The 15,141-nt window shown below is 43.5% G+C and overlaps 7 protein-coding genes across 7 annotated transcripts; 4 read left to right on the forward strand and 3 right to left on the reverse strand.

Annotated features, from left to right (window-relative positions):
* Nucleotides 1-150: 150 nt before the first annotated feature.
* VTP21DRAFT_10074 (uncharacterized protein) lies at nt 151-954 on the reverse strand (the record flags this gene model as incomplete). Its single annotated transcript, XM_069389370.1, has 1 exon — nt 151-954. One exon carries the CDS (start codon nt 952-954, stop codon nt 151-153), a length of 804 nt encoding a protein of 267 aa, XP_069253800.1.
* Nucleotides 955-1,538: 584 nt separating this feature from the next.
* On the reverse strand, nt 1,539-3,046 carry VTP21DRAFT_10075 (uncharacterized protein; the record flags this gene model as incomplete). The annotated part of the gene is made up of 4 exons (XM_069389371.1): nt 1,539-2,492; nt 2,566-2,604; nt 2,674-2,954; nt 3,019-3,046. The coding sequence occupies 4 exons, from the start codon at nt 3,044-3,046 to the stop codon at nt 1,539-1,541; spliced, it is 1,302 nt and encodes a 433-aa protein (XP_069253801.1).
* Nucleotides 3,047-3,429: 383 nt separating this feature from the next.
* On the reverse strand, nt 3,430-4,518 carry VTP21DRAFT_10076 (uncharacterized protein; the record flags this gene model as incomplete). Its single annotated transcript, XM_069389372.1, has 7 exons — nt 3,430-3,529; nt 3,588-3,671; nt 3,729-3,837; nt 3,905-3,957; nt 4,021-4,108; nt 4,173-4,362; nt 4,441-4,518. The coding sequence occupies 7 exons, from the start codon at nt 4,516-4,518 to the stop codon at nt 3,430-3,432; spliced, it is 702 nt and encodes a 233-aa protein (XP_069253802.1).
* A 559-nt stretch (nt 4,519-5,077) lies between these two features.
* Nucleotides 5,078-7,926, forward strand: VTP21DRAFT_10077 (uncharacterized protein; the record flags this gene model as incomplete). Its single annotated transcript, XM_069389373.1, has 10 exons — nt 5,078-5,191; nt 5,260-5,351; nt 5,417-5,558; nt 5,619-5,684; nt 5,743-5,797; nt 5,862-6,049; nt 6,109-6,237; nt 6,310-6,477; nt 6,545-6,844; nt 6,913-7,926. 10 exons carry the CDS (start codon nt 5,078-5,080, stop codon nt 7,924-7,926), a joined length of 2,268 nt encoding a protein of 755 aa, XP_069253803.1.
* A 747-nt stretch (nt 7,927-8,673) lies between these two features.
* On the forward strand, nt 8,674-10,455 carry VTP21DRAFT_10078 (uncharacterized protein; the record flags this gene model as incomplete). The annotated part of the gene is made up of 10 exons (XM_069389374.1): nt 8,674-8,775; nt 8,856-9,007; nt 9,077-9,175; nt 9,244-9,321; nt 9,384-9,543; nt 9,604-9,713; nt 9,775-9,915; nt 9,988-10,119; nt 10,202-10,261; nt 10,329-10,455. The coding sequence occupies 10 exons, from the start codon at nt 8,674-8,676 to the stop codon at nt 10,453-10,455; spliced, it is 1,161 nt and encodes a 386-aa protein (XP_069253804.1).
* A 1,010-nt stretch (nt 10,456-11,465) lies between these two features.
* On the forward strand, nt 11,466-12,570 carry VTP21DRAFT_10079 (uncharacterized protein; the record flags this gene model as incomplete). Its single annotated transcript, XM_069389375.1, has 2 exons — nt 11,466-12,215; nt 12,292-12,570. 2 exons carry the CDS (start codon nt 11,466-11,468, stop codon nt 12,568-12,570), a joined length of 1,029 nt encoding a protein of 342 aa, XP_069253805.1.
* Nucleotides 12,571-13,172: 602 nt separating this feature from the next.
* VTP21DRAFT_10080 (uncharacterized protein) lies at nt 13,173-14,824 on the forward strand (the record flags this gene model as incomplete). The annotated part of the gene is made up of 5 exons (XM_069389377.1): nt 13,173-13,346; nt 13,407-13,683; nt 13,743-13,828; nt 13,893-14,558; nt 14,624-14,824. 5 exons carry the CDS (start codon nt 13,173-13,175, stop codon nt 14,822-14,824), a joined length of 1,404 nt encoding a protein of 467 aa, XP_069253806.1.
* Between the last annotated feature and the right edge of the window lie 317 nt (nt 14,825-15,141).

Below are 15,141 nucleotides of genomic sequence, written 5' to 3' on the forward strand. Positions count from 1 at the left end.
TCAAGCTTTTTCTATAAAGTGTGGTTTTCAAAAGCAAACTAGACAAGTGGCTCTATTCTAAATAAATGGATAGGCATGGAATTGAAGACTATACACACAGATTTGGGGAGATATAATTAAACTGATATTAAAGAGGGCAAGGGTAAAAGATCATCGCCTTCTGGTATTTCGCCGTGGTACAAAATATTGCACAGGCCCAAAAAGCGCACGTTTGAATCGCTTAAACCAAGAAAATCGACGCCGGCCCGCTGCTGCGTCATGCCGTCCATGATAGTAATGCATGTCGCTAGTCCACCTCCATTCTCCTCCACCCTCCTTCCACTCTTCTACTTCGTTGTCTTCTACCGCCTCCTCTGCCCGCGTGTGTAGATTTGCGGGGGCGGACGCGTTTGATCTAGTGCTAATCGATCCAAATCTGCTTTCCGTGGAATCCTTATGGGCCGCCTCCGTCTGAATGCCAAGCGACTGACTGCTTGATAAAACTTGGGGGTTCCAACTTCCTTTCCTCTCCCACGGAGTAGATATGGTCGAATCTCTCCTTAGCGTGCGCCGCAGTAGTGCTGAGGCCGAGCCGTGTCGTCCCAGTGATCGCAAAGACAATCTGCTTGTTGATCGTCGCGTATTATGACTGTTGGATGGGGGTCGGGGGCGGATCTGATTTGGGAGGGGAATTTCAGCCATTGGAGCAAAGATGGAATCATTATGATAAGGGAAAGCAAGGGGGCGGATACGTGGAGGGGAAGGGGAATTGCGCGTGTGCGAATAGAAGGTGGAGAAATCGAGTTCTTGGGTAGGGGAGGGATGGGAGCGCGGAGTTGAGATATGATTTTTGAATGGCGAGGTAGAGTTGCGGGAGGTAGATATTGCAGCCTGCGCCCATGTGGTGGTTGACGCGTTCTCGATGGTGGCAAGGGTGGAATCAGATGATGTTGAGGTTCTAGATGCTGATTCCATTACATAAACTATTTCAGTGCGAAGGTGACCATGAAATTCCAACCATGTGAATAATATTAGAGTTAACTTGCAGTGGAAACAGCACCAACCATTAAGATCGAGTATAAACAAGCCGCTGAACCATAAACAGTCACGCCTCTTAGGCCAATAAGGAAGAATTTAATAAGCGATAAGCGGATGAAAAAAGACAGATCACTAGCTCTGCTTTCTTCCTATCGAACTTAATATTCAATAGAGCAGTAAGCGAGGGATACCCAAAAGGGATTTAGGGGCCTTAAATCCTCCATGCCTACAGCTTTTCGTGGGTATAAACACATTTCAAATAAGATATTAACAATAACCTCAATTATAAGGACAAATATTTTATTTCTTTTTCCCTAGACTCAACGTGTTGAAGTTGCTACTGGGAGTAACTCGAGTAAGGTTAGAATAAAATATACATATAGGCTTAAGTTTAAATTTTATCAAATGTAAAAAAAAATGTATTAGAGGCTAAACTTCCCGTGGAATATAAATACGTGGAAACTATGCTAAACTATTTGCATGTTGAATGCATAACTTACTTGACCCTTACTTACTTAAATCTAATAGCGATAAAATTCAGACTTGAATGGTCCACATTCAGAAATCCCTAGATAAGCGGCCTGCTGCTCTTTTAGTTGGGTAAGGTGGTTGTCTGTCGAGCTAAGAAGAATCCTAGCCAGCCGTTCTTCGAGCGTCTTAGGAATGGTCTGAACCCCGGCGCCAATATCAGAATTCCACATAGCCACAGCCGAAAGTACGTGTGCTAAATGAGCGTAGGAAGATATGGATGAAGGCACCTTACCAAACGAAACTGACTGAAAAAGAGGACGCCCCCTAGCTAGGAGGAAGACATGACGCGTTGTTGGAAGGGTATATCGATCCACATTCGGCTTAATATTTGTGCTCTCAACGGCATTCTTTTCCAACCACGCGACATCAATTTCATTGCCGTTGCCCACGCTTAAGAGAACCGCATCCTCTCGCATATTCATCATATGATCACCCCCAATAACGGATGGACATCCCGTTGTAACGACAAATATATTTCCTGTGCTCATAACGTTTTCCAAAGTCGTCACCTTGTAACCTTCCATCGTGGCTTGCAACGCGCATATGGGATCAATCTCGGTCACCACGATTCTCGCTCCTAAATTTCGTAGAGCGGCAGCGCAGCCTTTGCCTACATGCCCGAAGCCTAGGATTACACACAATTTGCCCGCAATCATGATGTCGGTCGCACGTTTTATGAACTCAGCAATCACATCGCGGTGCGAGTAATATGGAATTATTTTGCCCATGATGACGGAAGACGCGATGTTGATGGCGGACTGGGTTTGCAGAGTTTTAGTTTGGAAGAGCTGGGTGAGCTGAGCATTACCTGCAGCGGTATCTTCAGATATTCCTCTGAGGCTTGGAAGAATTTGGGGGTGATGCTCACAAACGAATTTGAGAAGATCACCTCCACTTTCAATGAGCAAATTTGGAGGTTGATTGTTTTCAAATGCAGTGAGCACCTACGGTGTATTCGGTGGATCATGATAGAGCTTTCTGCAAATATGATGTCAAGAAAGCAATATGAAATGTTACCTGCTCCATACACCACATATATTCAGCGTCGGTTGCACCCTGTACAGAAAAAAAATGTTTCGAATAAATATTGGAAGCCTCCATTATCAGTTTACTTGTCACTATTACCCGAAATGCAAAAACGGGTACTCCTTCAGCTACCATTGCTGCAGCAATCTCATCCTCTATTCCAAATCCATAGTTCGAAGCCCATGCAACTTCCGCTCCAAGATGGATAAGAGTTTCGATCAGTACTGCATATTCGCGTTTTATAGGCAGGCATACTGCAATTCGAGCGCCCTTAAGTGAATTGACTAGTTCTTTAGAGGTACCTAAATTGAAGAGACCGGGCATTTCTGCCCGCGCAAGAATGATTTCGCGACGTCCAAAGGATGCGAGAGTTGGATCGGCTATTAAAATCGTGCAAGGATGATGAGCAAGAAATCATCGGCAACTAGAAGAAGTAATGCGAACCAATTTTATATTTTGAAGGCGGCAACATGGTTTTGCTTAAATGAAGTAGAAGAATCCTGAGGATATTATATACCCTCCTTTGATTACTGACTCATGCAGTTTTCATTAAGAAGGATTAATTTTCTCACAGTCATTTCACCTCAAAAGCATCGCCACAATAAATGCGATTTACCCTATTAGGAAAAATTGGTAAAGGAGACATCCAGGTCACAATGAGTGATAGGAAGTTCGACAGTTTGACGACATTTTAGCTTCGGATATTTCCTCGGGATTTTTTCCTCATCAGGCCAAGGAGAGATTCTGTAAATATATCCAATAGACATATTTATTTCTACCACAAGATATGAGTTTGCACAGAAGTAAATTGATTCATTTTGGAGAGTAGAAAAAATGTTTGTTTCTCGTGAGCTTCTAGATCTCGTTGAAGGAGGTTTGGCTGTTCTTGGTCACCACTTGAACCAGCTTGCCACTTTGAGGCACAAGCTTACCAGAAGCCCAGTTAAAGATTTGCCTGAATTAAACGGGTTATTAAAAGTTGACGAAGTCATGTTGAAATAAATGCGACTTACTCTGCCAGAACGTCCAACGGAGTCCACGTGGAAAAATCTGCATCTGGCATAAATTTACGGTTCATGGGTGTGTCCAGGGTAATTCTATGAACAAGGGCTTATTCAGATTATTTCAGTCACATAGGAATCAAAGTCACTTACGGCAAAATAGCATTTACACGAGCGCCCTGTGGAAGCCCAGAGCCTGGCGCGGCCAAGCTGCGAGTAAGATGGTGAACAGCTGCTTTGGACATGCCATAGCCAAGAATACCTATTCAATATTAAGGGCAACGGGTGATATCATTATTCATATTCAGGAGGATTGAAGGTATACTTACCAGGAGTTTCATTCAGGGCTCCATTGGCACCTGTGAGCGTAAGCAACCCTCCCCTTTACATCATTTGTGTGAGTGTTAATACAACAAAAAGATTTCACAATAATAATGCTGTATACTCTTTAAGAAATTTTGCAGCAAGCGATGCTGCGATGACTGAGGAATGTACAGATTGCTTCAACATAAGATCACACGATTCCAAAAACTCTGAATTCAAAGCATACGAGAAATGAGAATAACCAAGAGCTTAGAATTCCCACAATGTATTTACCATTGCTTTGTGCATTTCCCATGGCGAAACCACCTGCCACGCACACAATTGCATTCACCTTTTGGTCATTCAATATTTTGGCAATTCCCGAAGCAGCAGTGTCACCCTGCGCAGGAAGGGAGGCTTTTGGATCAACGAGAACATTATGATTGGCCTCCTGGTTCGGCTTAAGGTCAATGCTGCTCACTAACTTTAGCGGGTTGTTGCATTTGACGCGTTTAAGTCAAAAGTGAGCTTTCGAACCCTATTTATTACTTTGTATACTCACCCAGCCATTTTTTTTGAAGACGGAGACAATTGTTTGACCAAGGGCACCAGCCCCGCCGTAAACGATTGCATGAGACATAATGGAGTGTATTCGAGGATGCTGAAGCTAAGAAAAAAGAATGAAAACACGGGAACAAAAAGAATAGCGAGAGAGAAACCTTGATATGCTAAAATATCCCCCTATCGCGTGAGAAAAATTCGCCCGGTAGGGATATAATGGATGGATATACATCAGAGTGATGTCAGCGGATGACGAAAATCGTATTTTCTTATTTTGCTGAGCGCGTCCCCCTTATTTCAAATGTTTTCCTACCGCGACATAAGATAAAAATATCAAATGTCATTTTTATTTTAACATTTGTCTAAAGTTTAGATTTCTCCATTTTTTCATATATATATAACATAAACTCTTGTTTTGACTTTGCAATCTCCCATAATCGCCATCAAGATTTTATATGCTTTCTCCCCTCGCTTACCATCATACCACATCATTGAGTTGATCTCTGCCGTCTTTTTCTTATTCCTTTGTTGAATTTATTAGATCTATTAAGGTTTGCCCGATAGATCAAGTAATCTATTAAAACATCTTGTGTTCGCGACTATCCACCATCCCACTCTCCATATAGCCTAATCGCAAGATGGAGGTGGATCAAAACATTGTTCTACTGCGCAACTACTGGGAGTTTGCAGCGGTTTCACAGTTTTTGCACACTTTCTATGAGGTTTTTGGACTAGAAACGTTCGACACAGAGGTAAATTTTACATTGATCAGTCCTTTCAATCGAATTATCTGGATTATTTATTTTTCTGGAAACCCTAGACATTAGAACGAGATCTTGCGTCTAACAGTAGAGATTTGACAGATCTCTATATTCGGTTAATGAGAACACTCACCCAGAATCGGTTTATTAAGTGAGTAAAACTTGGGCTATCAACACTGTTTGACGAAAATAGATTTAAGAATATTTCTTTTATAGCACGGATAATTGGCAACATTATCTTGCAAAAGAGCATATGAAGCGGGATGCAGAATGTCCCTTGGGTACCCCAGAGGACCTTACCGATTTCTATAACTTGGAGGTTCGCTCAAAGCTGACAATGCTTCACAACCTGTGCGAAGTATATATCCCCTAGTGCGTGAACCACAGAAATAGGATGTTTAATTTCCTTTTACTTTAGTGGCAACTGGATGACCCGGAGCGCTTTCGCCAGCATGTGAAAGACGAAGAAGAGGCTTTCCAATGGGTAAATCAAACTATAAGGATACCTAGAATTGAATATATTCACAGTGCCTACTCTACAGCGAGTGGATCCGATCGGATGGGACGCCAAGGGAAATACATATTGGCTTTTCGATGGTATGTTTGCACTCAGCCCACAATGCAACTACTGCCAAAAGTATCTCACCCCTTATTACAATAGACAACAGATTATATCGCGAACTACTGCCCAAACCCAAAAGCACTCCCAAGTCAAAATCAAAGAAAAGTCGGCGGCGTAGCACACGATCTTCTGGACGGATCAAGTCTAACGGCACATTAAGCGAGGATGAAGGCGATCAAACAGAGACTAATGGCCATGAAGATAAAGAGGAGCTTCTCTGGGAGACTGTAAATGTTTTATCGCACGTAATTCTAAGACGCACTTTCTGACTACTCTTGTCGTGTAGCTATGTTGCACCATTACAGAGTGGGAAACTTTTCCCGAGCGGTTTCAGAACTCGAAGCACAGCTATGAGAAGTCTCTATACCGGTATTTAAGGGACGACATCCGCCCGAAAGTCTTGGAGGTTCTTAGGGTGAGTGACCTATTTATCAGCTAAGGCTTATTGTTCGCTTTTAATTTATTAACATTTTGGACCTCTATTTAGGATCGGGAAAAAACACGGAAGATGGAAGAGGCTCTTCAGAACCGCAAGCGAAGTTCCCGAATATTAGTCCGAGAACTGGAGCGAAAGGAGCAGCAAAAGCAGGAGGAGCAACAACGTCGAAATCTTGAAGAGCTCGAGGCAAAAAAGAAAGAGGAAAAAGAACAAGCCGTAAGATCCACATGGACATTCCCTTCATTTGATCTCGTGATGATTGAATGGCCATTTTTGATTATAGCAACGTCAGAAGCTTGCTTTAGAACGGGAACAACGTTTGCGGGAACGCGAGCTTCGTCTGTTCAAACGCGAGTCTGCCAGTCAGACACCGGAACCAATTACACCCCAACCGGTTGTTGTTGAACCTATCGAAAGCACTCCACCCGCTAAGGTTACTCAAAACTCAACCAAAAGTGGAAGCACTGGCCGTAAATCGTCAGGCAAGAAGACTGGACGAGGACGTGGCCGCCGGAGAAAGACTGAGACCAGGGAAGAGAGTTGGAAGTTCGATTGCGTGTGTGGTCTGCGTGGAAAGAATATCGTTAGTTGCATTTGGCTTAGCTTTTTTACGCACCGCACTATTAACTGAGCTCTTATCATGATCAATAGGACGATGGAACTCCGCTTATTGCATGCGAGCAATGCAATGTGTGGCAGCATATTGCATGTTTGCAGAAGCAAGAGGCTGAGATGGGACTTCCTATCACTCAAGACTGGGAGAACGTAGACTATATCTGTCGTCGATGTAAGCGAGCCTCTATGGTGGACAAGACGCCCTCGCGGTCTTCGGAATCAAAGAAGCCGGTAAAAATAAAACTTAATATGGGATCACAGCGAGCAAATGAGATCTCCCCCGGTGCGATCGTCAATCATTCGCCGACCAAGCGCCCGAGTTATGACGGCCTCAATTTAATGAATGGAGCAGGCGAGAAGAGACCGCGCGTGGATATCAGTCCTATCCGCCAACCGGTCGTCAGCCATTCGCTTCCCCATTTATCTGCATCACCATATAGTGGGATGGAAATGGCATCAGCACCCCTGGTACCTGATGCAGCCCACTTTTCAACGATGCACGCCCGCCCCCCAATGTTATCACCGATGCAGACCCTTCAAACTCTAAGCCCATCCCAGCGCTCCAGCCCAATTTTTCATCAGCACTCTAGCCCTTTGCAGCTGCAGCATCAGCAATCTCCATTTCCTCCTCAACTCCCCACAAACCCTCCGATGAACTATGGCATGTTACCTCACGGGATGCCCAGTGCCCCAAACTGGCAGAATTTTATGCCACAGCACCAGCATAGCCCTTTGCAAAATACGTCACCGCCTCCGCCACCCATTTCTTCACAGCCTCATCTTCAACCTCCTCCCACTTTCTCCTCTTCACCCCTTGCCCCGCTTCTGCCACCGCTCGACCCTGGGTTACCGCGCCCTCCCATCATGATTGGATCAAGATTATCGGCTCAATCGCCCCATTCAACCGGGCCAGAACACCTTCCAAGGTTAAACTCCGCTGTAAATCCTCTAAGCCAGCCACAGCAACAGATGCCTATGATGCCAAGGCCGTTTGGCGCAGACAATGAAAACAGATATTCTCCTCCTAATGCAAGATGGAATCCGCGCTAATTATAAAATTTACAGTTTGTATTTTGCTTTTCTCGAGTCTTCGCTATAAACTGTTCTTTTAGGCTTTATATAATAAAAGTTTTGTTTTGATTTTTTTTTATAATGACCACGTGTCTTTTCTTTGGATTCGGTGGAGTTTATGGGTTAAGTAACCCTTTTATCCTAATAAATTAATGTGCAATAAAAATAAATAGATATGGCTATCCCAATAGGAAAAGTTCATAGGCCTGATTATATAGGTGACTGTGCTATCTAGCATAAGTAGCGTATGTTTTTGAAGAACAAAGGGAATAAGTATACTATCTGTCTAGGCCAAAATCAACTATAATTATTGGTTAGTTAAAGGGTAGGAATCAGTAGGACCTGGGTATTAAGTTAAAAGGACGACTAATGGGATTTGGAAAGTGAATCGATATCGATAAATAGTTATCGTCCATATTTATCTTCTGAAAAACTTGCGCAGCAATTCCTGATGTCATATTTAGAGTAATAACGGGATAATATTAATAGAAAGTCATTTTTAACTAATCGTTGATCAAACCTGCACTTTCTGTTAGCATTGCCATAAGCTGATTCTGCATCCAATTTCTCCTGATGCGATCTTATTTCAATAAATTCGCAATATGATTTAGGCTACGCAAGCCCTAGCAGATTGTGGCCAAAAATTATGCCAATTCAGTGAAATAGTTCCATACTTTTCTTTTAGCCCTATACTTTTTCTCAATTATTGATATTAGAAGGAAATTTATGGCAGATCGCGACGAACTTATCTCCCAATTTGTCGGAATCATATCTTGTGATGAAGATAAAGCGCGTTTTTTCCTCGAGGCTAATCAATGGGATCTCAATGTACGTGTATTCTTTTGAAATTGACTGAAACCATTTTATATACTTTTTTGAAATTCTCATCGCCTCATGCACTTTACCAGGCCGCTATGAGCGACTACTACGAAAATGCCGAAAGTGGGAACATGGAGCACGAGAGCAGAGGTGAAAGAGCAGAAGCGACTGCACCAGAGCACTTCAGTGAACCAATTAGATCGACAGGAGATACCAGTGCCGGTAGGAGTGTTGGTTCAGGGTGAGTTGCCTTTATTTATGTTAACGGTTTTTCTGAAAGTACTAACTCGGATAATCTCATTTTGATTAGTTCAAGGCGCATTGCCACTCTTGGAGATTTTGGAAATAAAGAGGAGGGAAGCGATGACGATGATTTGAAGCAAAATTTCTTTGCAGGAGGAGAGAAATCGTAACTAATAAACGCCTGTTTAATGTGTATTACATGTAATGAATTAACTATATTCTGTTGTTTATTAGAGGTGTGGTAGTTCAGGGGCCTTCAAGCAAAAAAAAACCGCTATCGCTTGTGGACGATATTATCCAAAAGGCTGCTAAGTAACTAGTTTGCATCATGACGATTTTTTTCTTCATTTTACCTACCATTAATTCCTGCGTAGACATGGACCTGCACCTGAAGAAGAGGCACAAGCGCCGAAAAAAGCCAACTTTTTTACTGGCTCGGGTTACAAACTAGGTAGTGAGGAGGTTCCATCCACCATGATCCCGTCCGCATCTTCATCCTCCAGCCGACAGACTGACGAAGATTTGTCCCGACCAGTAACTTCATGAATGCAAAATTCACACGGTTTATATTTGAGCTAAATGAATGCCTTTTAGGCCGTCCGATACTTGACATTCTGGCGCAATGGGTTCAGCATCGATGATGGACCATTGTTGGGCTATGATGATCCTAAAAACCAAGAGTTTCTAAATGCAATCAATAGTGGGTGCGTACTCTCGTATATTGACTGCACCGAGACTACTTATATTTATATTTTTTTTACCTAGGCTCGCACCTACTACGCTACTTAATGTACAAATGGGACAACAGGTTGACTTACGAGTAGCACGTCGTATGGATGAAGATTATCAGCCACCACCGAAAGCTCCACCGAAACCGTTTGGTGGCGCTGGGCATAGGCTGGGAAGGTAGGAAGTCAATTGTCATACGATTATGTTTCTCGGCCAATGTGTAGATTTGTTCCACCTTTGCATTTCTAGCCCTTCTCCGACGATTGTAACCAGAACAACCCCTTCGTCTTCTTCGACCCAGTCGTCCACTACTAGCAGTATACAAATTGATCAATCACAGCCGATCACTTCGTTGCAAATTCGCTTTGCAGATGGCTCGAAGTAATCTATTTTTTGGACTGGTTTACTTCTCTGTTCACAATTATGAAACGACGCATTAACTATACACACTCTCTATTACTAGAGTTGTAGCCAAGTTTAATCACACTCACACTATTCGCGACGTTCGTCAGTTTATTGATGAGTAACTATTGTATATCAGCCATACGTCAATGTGGTACTTACATAAATATTACCAAAAAAATATCTAGGCGGGGTCAATCTCAGCGGCAATACGTCCTACAGACGACCTTCCCTACTAAAGAGCTTAGCGATGATACGCTGACACTTGCAGGGGCAGGTCTTTTGAATGCTGTGATTGTGCAGCGTTATTTGTAATTGTTCCGATGGTTACGCACGCTTTATTATTTGTTTTTTTTTCCCTCTTTATCAAATAAAACCAAACTTTTTCTGTGGATTAAAGCCATATACACTCGCTGTTCTAAGCGAATCTGTTGAAAATAACCGATTATGATTTACCCCACGGAGATAAGCTTGGACCGAAAATGTTCGCTTTTTCGTATTTTCTTAAGGGGGACGCCTAACGGATTTTCACAAGGACGGTGAAAATTCGGCAACCGTACCATTGTATTCCGGATCGTAATTTTGGAGGTCATTATAGAAAGTTTGTACGACTCTTTCTCCTCATGTATATACCGAAATTCTATTTTGAGGTTGCGGAGTAGTAGCCGCAATGATTCCAATGCAGGCTGATAATACTGGACTTACCCAAAGCAGTGGGAGGCTTTGGGAAAGTTACCGGAAACTAACGCAGGGAATCTGAATTATGGCCAAGAACACCCTGTCCATTACGCAAGAAACCGTCGAGCAGCTCCGAGATAGTTGTTGAGCGAAGAGGGATTCTCGGCCAGCCGGTGATTTACCACAACAACCATTTACAACCGAGAGGTATTCGTGTATTGTCATGCAGGATAGTGTCTGGGGCCGGTTAGTTGCGGGGTTAGCTATTATACAACTACGACCGTGATGATTGCAATTTGCTCCAGCCCCGCACACGCTGGGCCGAAATCATATGGGGGACACAATTTTAAACTAATCAATTTTTTAAGGTTTCTCCGCGTCCATTGTGTACGGGATGTGGGGAAGCTTTAGCTAATAAAGGAGAGAAAGCTGTTATCAGACTCAGAAAAGAACTTCCTTAGTTCTCTTCTGCAAAATCTTCTGATATTCTCTTTCCCCTCCCCCCCTGCACAATAAAAGGCCCAGTTCCTTGCCACCTTGCTCACACTTGCGTTTCTCTCATTCTCTTTCTCCTAATTTCGTCATTCCCCACTCCATTCCTTCCTCAATTCCCCCTTCCTACGCGAGCGTGGTATTTATCCCTTAACATGAAGTCCTTGACATTCTTTCTCCTTGCCCTTGCCTCGTCCGTGATTACGGCTCAGGCACAAAACCAGCTCAGCCAAGTCCTACGCTCCATCCCCACCAACAAAGACTACCATGACCTGGACAAGTCACAAATTCATGCCTGCGAGCAGTACACCAAGCTCGCATCCATTGCACTATGTCCCTCCCTCAAACCCGGCAAGCCGTTCAAATGCCCGGCTTACTGTGACGAATTCCCGGACACCACAGTCATCCATACCTTTGAAATTAAGCCCGAGGATATTGTAGGCTATATTGCACGAGACGATCGACGCAAGGCTATTGTTGTTTCAATCAGGGCGACTGCATCTCTTCCCAATATCCTAGTCGACTTGGACTTCGCACCCGTCCCATACCGCCATCCCAATTCCAAGGGTGCAAAGGTGCATGGGGGCATCTATGCAGTGGCACAAAAGTCGATCAAGATTGTCAACCCTCAGCTGCGTAAGATTCTCAAGGAGTATCCCGACTATGAGATTGAGGTCGTCGGGTGGAGCTTGGGCGGAGCAATTGCGACCTTCCACACGCTTGATGTGCTCGAAACCATGGATACGTTCGACCCCAAGAAACTATTGCTGGTGACGGTAGGGGAACCACGTGTTGGTGACGAGAATTTCGTGAAATACGTTGAAAGCTTCGACATCACAACAAAGCGACTCGTTAACAACCTCGACATCGTCCCGCATTTGCCTCCGCGCGTCATGGGGTTCGAGGTATTCAAGAGACTGCTTGGAGGAGGATTTGCTAAGCAAAGAAATAACTTACTTTTCTCTTTTACTTCACAAATAGCATCGTAAATATGAAATTCACTCCACGAAACTCTTGGGCGAGGTAATCCAATGCAGACGAGGCGAAGATTTCAAGTGCTCCAACAAGGAGCCCGTCTTCCTGCTCAACATTCTCTCCCACACCAGGTTCGGCCAAGTTGATCTGCTCAAGTGCGCACCCGAGTACGTAGAACACTTGCTGGACGAGTGGTTCAACAAACTTCCGAAGAGCTCTCTTAAGAAAGCGAACACTAAGCCAACCTCCAAGAACAGGAAGCTGAGGAGGATGGTCGAGCATTGATGGATGGCGGTATTATTCTGAGCCAAGCAATTTCTAAATCGACCTATATACCGTATTATATATTCCCAAAATTATTAGTTATTTAATTAGTGATATTTTCGGCTTTTTCGCCATGGTTTTCTCGGTTTTCTGGCCATATGTTCTGAAAAACTAGGGAGTAATTGCTCTATTGTTAGTCAGCTATCTTTCTTAGAGCTTCTTTAATTAAAATTCATGCTCTAACTTAGTAATGAGTCGACCAAAATAATGATGGGCTTCCAATATTGATTCATCTTCACAATTTCACTAATTCAGTAATGATTAATAAGCCGATGATTGGTGCGTGACGGCTGGAATTGGAGGGTCCTTTTCTAGAGAACCTTTCAAAATCCCAATTTTTCACTCGGCTATTCGCCAGAAACCCTATTCTGTCATTTCAAATCATAATTGCCCTCCACAAGAGAGTTAAGAGTTCGTGTATGCATTTCCCTTTTAGGTGAATTTTTATTTTTATTATTTGTTTATGGAAGGCCTCCTTGAAAACAAGCGATGCTGGCAACGTATATAAATATATATATAGGTTAAAAGAATCGTAGACTAATTTGCCACAAATATTAACAACAATGGAGCACAATTCGCAGAGCGATACTAATCCAGAGGTGACTTCTAAATCATCTACTTATGTCGACAACAATGAAAACCCTTCTACACCGTCTCGAAAAAGACCCATATTTTTCAAATTCCGGTCATCGCGACACCTCGTTCTCTTCACAGTAGCATTGGGGATTTTCGTGGATGTAAGTTAATTTGCTACGTTTATCTAAAGCACCATGAATTAATTGAGGTTCCACATGTAGATGTTTATATACAGTGTTATTGTCCCTATTATGCCTTTCCATCTCAGAGATCATTTGGGATTTGTAGAGGACAACATTAGTAGCACCATTGGCATTTTACTTGGGCTTTATGCGGTTGGGCTCCTAATCGGTTCTCCGCTCTTCGGCTACCTGGGGGATCGTTGCAAAAAGCGGCAGTATCCTATGGCATTAGGTATCCTTGGAATGATCGCCAGCACGATCCTCTTCATGTTCTCGCTCCAGTTTTGGGTGCTGCTCGTTGCCCGTTTTCTGCAAGGTAAGCTCTGGTGTTTAGGTTGCTGATGTTAGGGGTTTTGACATTTTTATCTGTACCAGGCTTGAGTGGCGCCTGCATCTGGACCGTTGGATTTGCCATGCTCTCGGACAATTTCCCAGATGAAATAGGATCTGCCATAGGCAAGGTAAGGGATGCATTTCAGTCAGTGCAAATCCTTAATACGTATGCCTAACGAAGATCCTCTATAGGTGGTGCCATTCCTCTCGCTTGGAATGCTCTCAGGAAATCCAATTGGCGGTAGCTTGTACGAAGCCAAAGGTTACCATGCTGTCTTTGGGCTCTGCATTGCGATGGCCGTTATCGATCTTTTAGCGCGGCTACTTCTCGTTGAAAAGCGTGGGAGTCCACCGGAATGGTGGCCAGAGAATTCCACTCCCAATGAGAAGCCCTTGGAAGATGAAAACGTACCGAAGAGAAGCCTAGCGAGCGTGCTCTTCAGCCCTCGCATGTTGGCTGGATTGCTCATCACGTTTTCGGAGGCGTTTATCTTTGCGGGACCCGAGGCAACATTCCCCGTTCACCTCCACCAAACCTTTGGCCTAGAATCGACACAAATCGGCCTCGTCTTTATCGCAATTGTCTTCCCAACCTTCATCTTTTCCCCCATTGGCGGCTATCTCTCTGACCGATATGGATCGAGACTGATTTGCGTGGTCGGGCTGTTGCTTGCAGGGATGTGCACTATGCTGCTAGGAGTGCCCAATAGCCTCGCGACCTTCATCGTTTTGCTATTCTTTTTTGGCTCGTTTGGTGCAGTGTTCATTGCCCCTATGATTGGCGAATTCTCATTAATTGTGCGTGTGCCTGGATCAGATCCCGACACGGCCATCACGCGCTCCTATGCCTTATTTAATGTAGGAATCCATTTGCAGTGCATTTCCCCTTCTCTTTTTGTACTCACGCTATCTTTCATATTTAGATGGCTTTTGGTCTCGGGTTGGCAGTTGGCCCCATTGTCTGCGGCAGGCTTTTAGACCAGATTGGATTTTTCTACGTTGGTATCTTCATGGGTGCTATGTGTTTCTTTGCAGCTCCGTTTGCAGCTCTGTGGACTGGAGATGGCTGGTTCAAACCACAAACCTCCACCGAAAATGTTGATACCTCCACCGCCGATGTCTAGATCCCCCCAACATTCCCATTCAGCATCGCTTGTATATTATTTATTGGCGCTCGTTCAAGATTCTTAATGCATCCAATATTTATTTAATTTAAATTATATCATAGATATTTATCCTAGAATATGGACGCTTGAGGTCCTAGGCTGAAAGTTTTTCACCTATATATATATTCGATGTGAAAATGACACGTCTTTCATCCCTCCTTTTTGTGTCGTGACAATATGTATAAATATATATCGAAAGATATAATGCATTATATTGATTGATGATGCTTAGATCAGCATAGGAAAATAAAAATCAAGATATCCTCTTTTTTATT

Source organism: Calcarisporiella thermophila (assembly GCF_041956535.1).
Source record: "Calcarisporiella thermophila strain CBS 279.70 unplaced genomic scaffold VTP21scaffold_6, whole genome shotgun sequence".
In the NCBI taxonomy this organism is placed as follows: Eukaryota; Fungi; Calcarisporiellomycota; class Calcarisporiellomycetes; order Calcarisporiellales; family Calcarisporiellaceae; genus Calcarisporiella; species Calcarisporiella thermophila.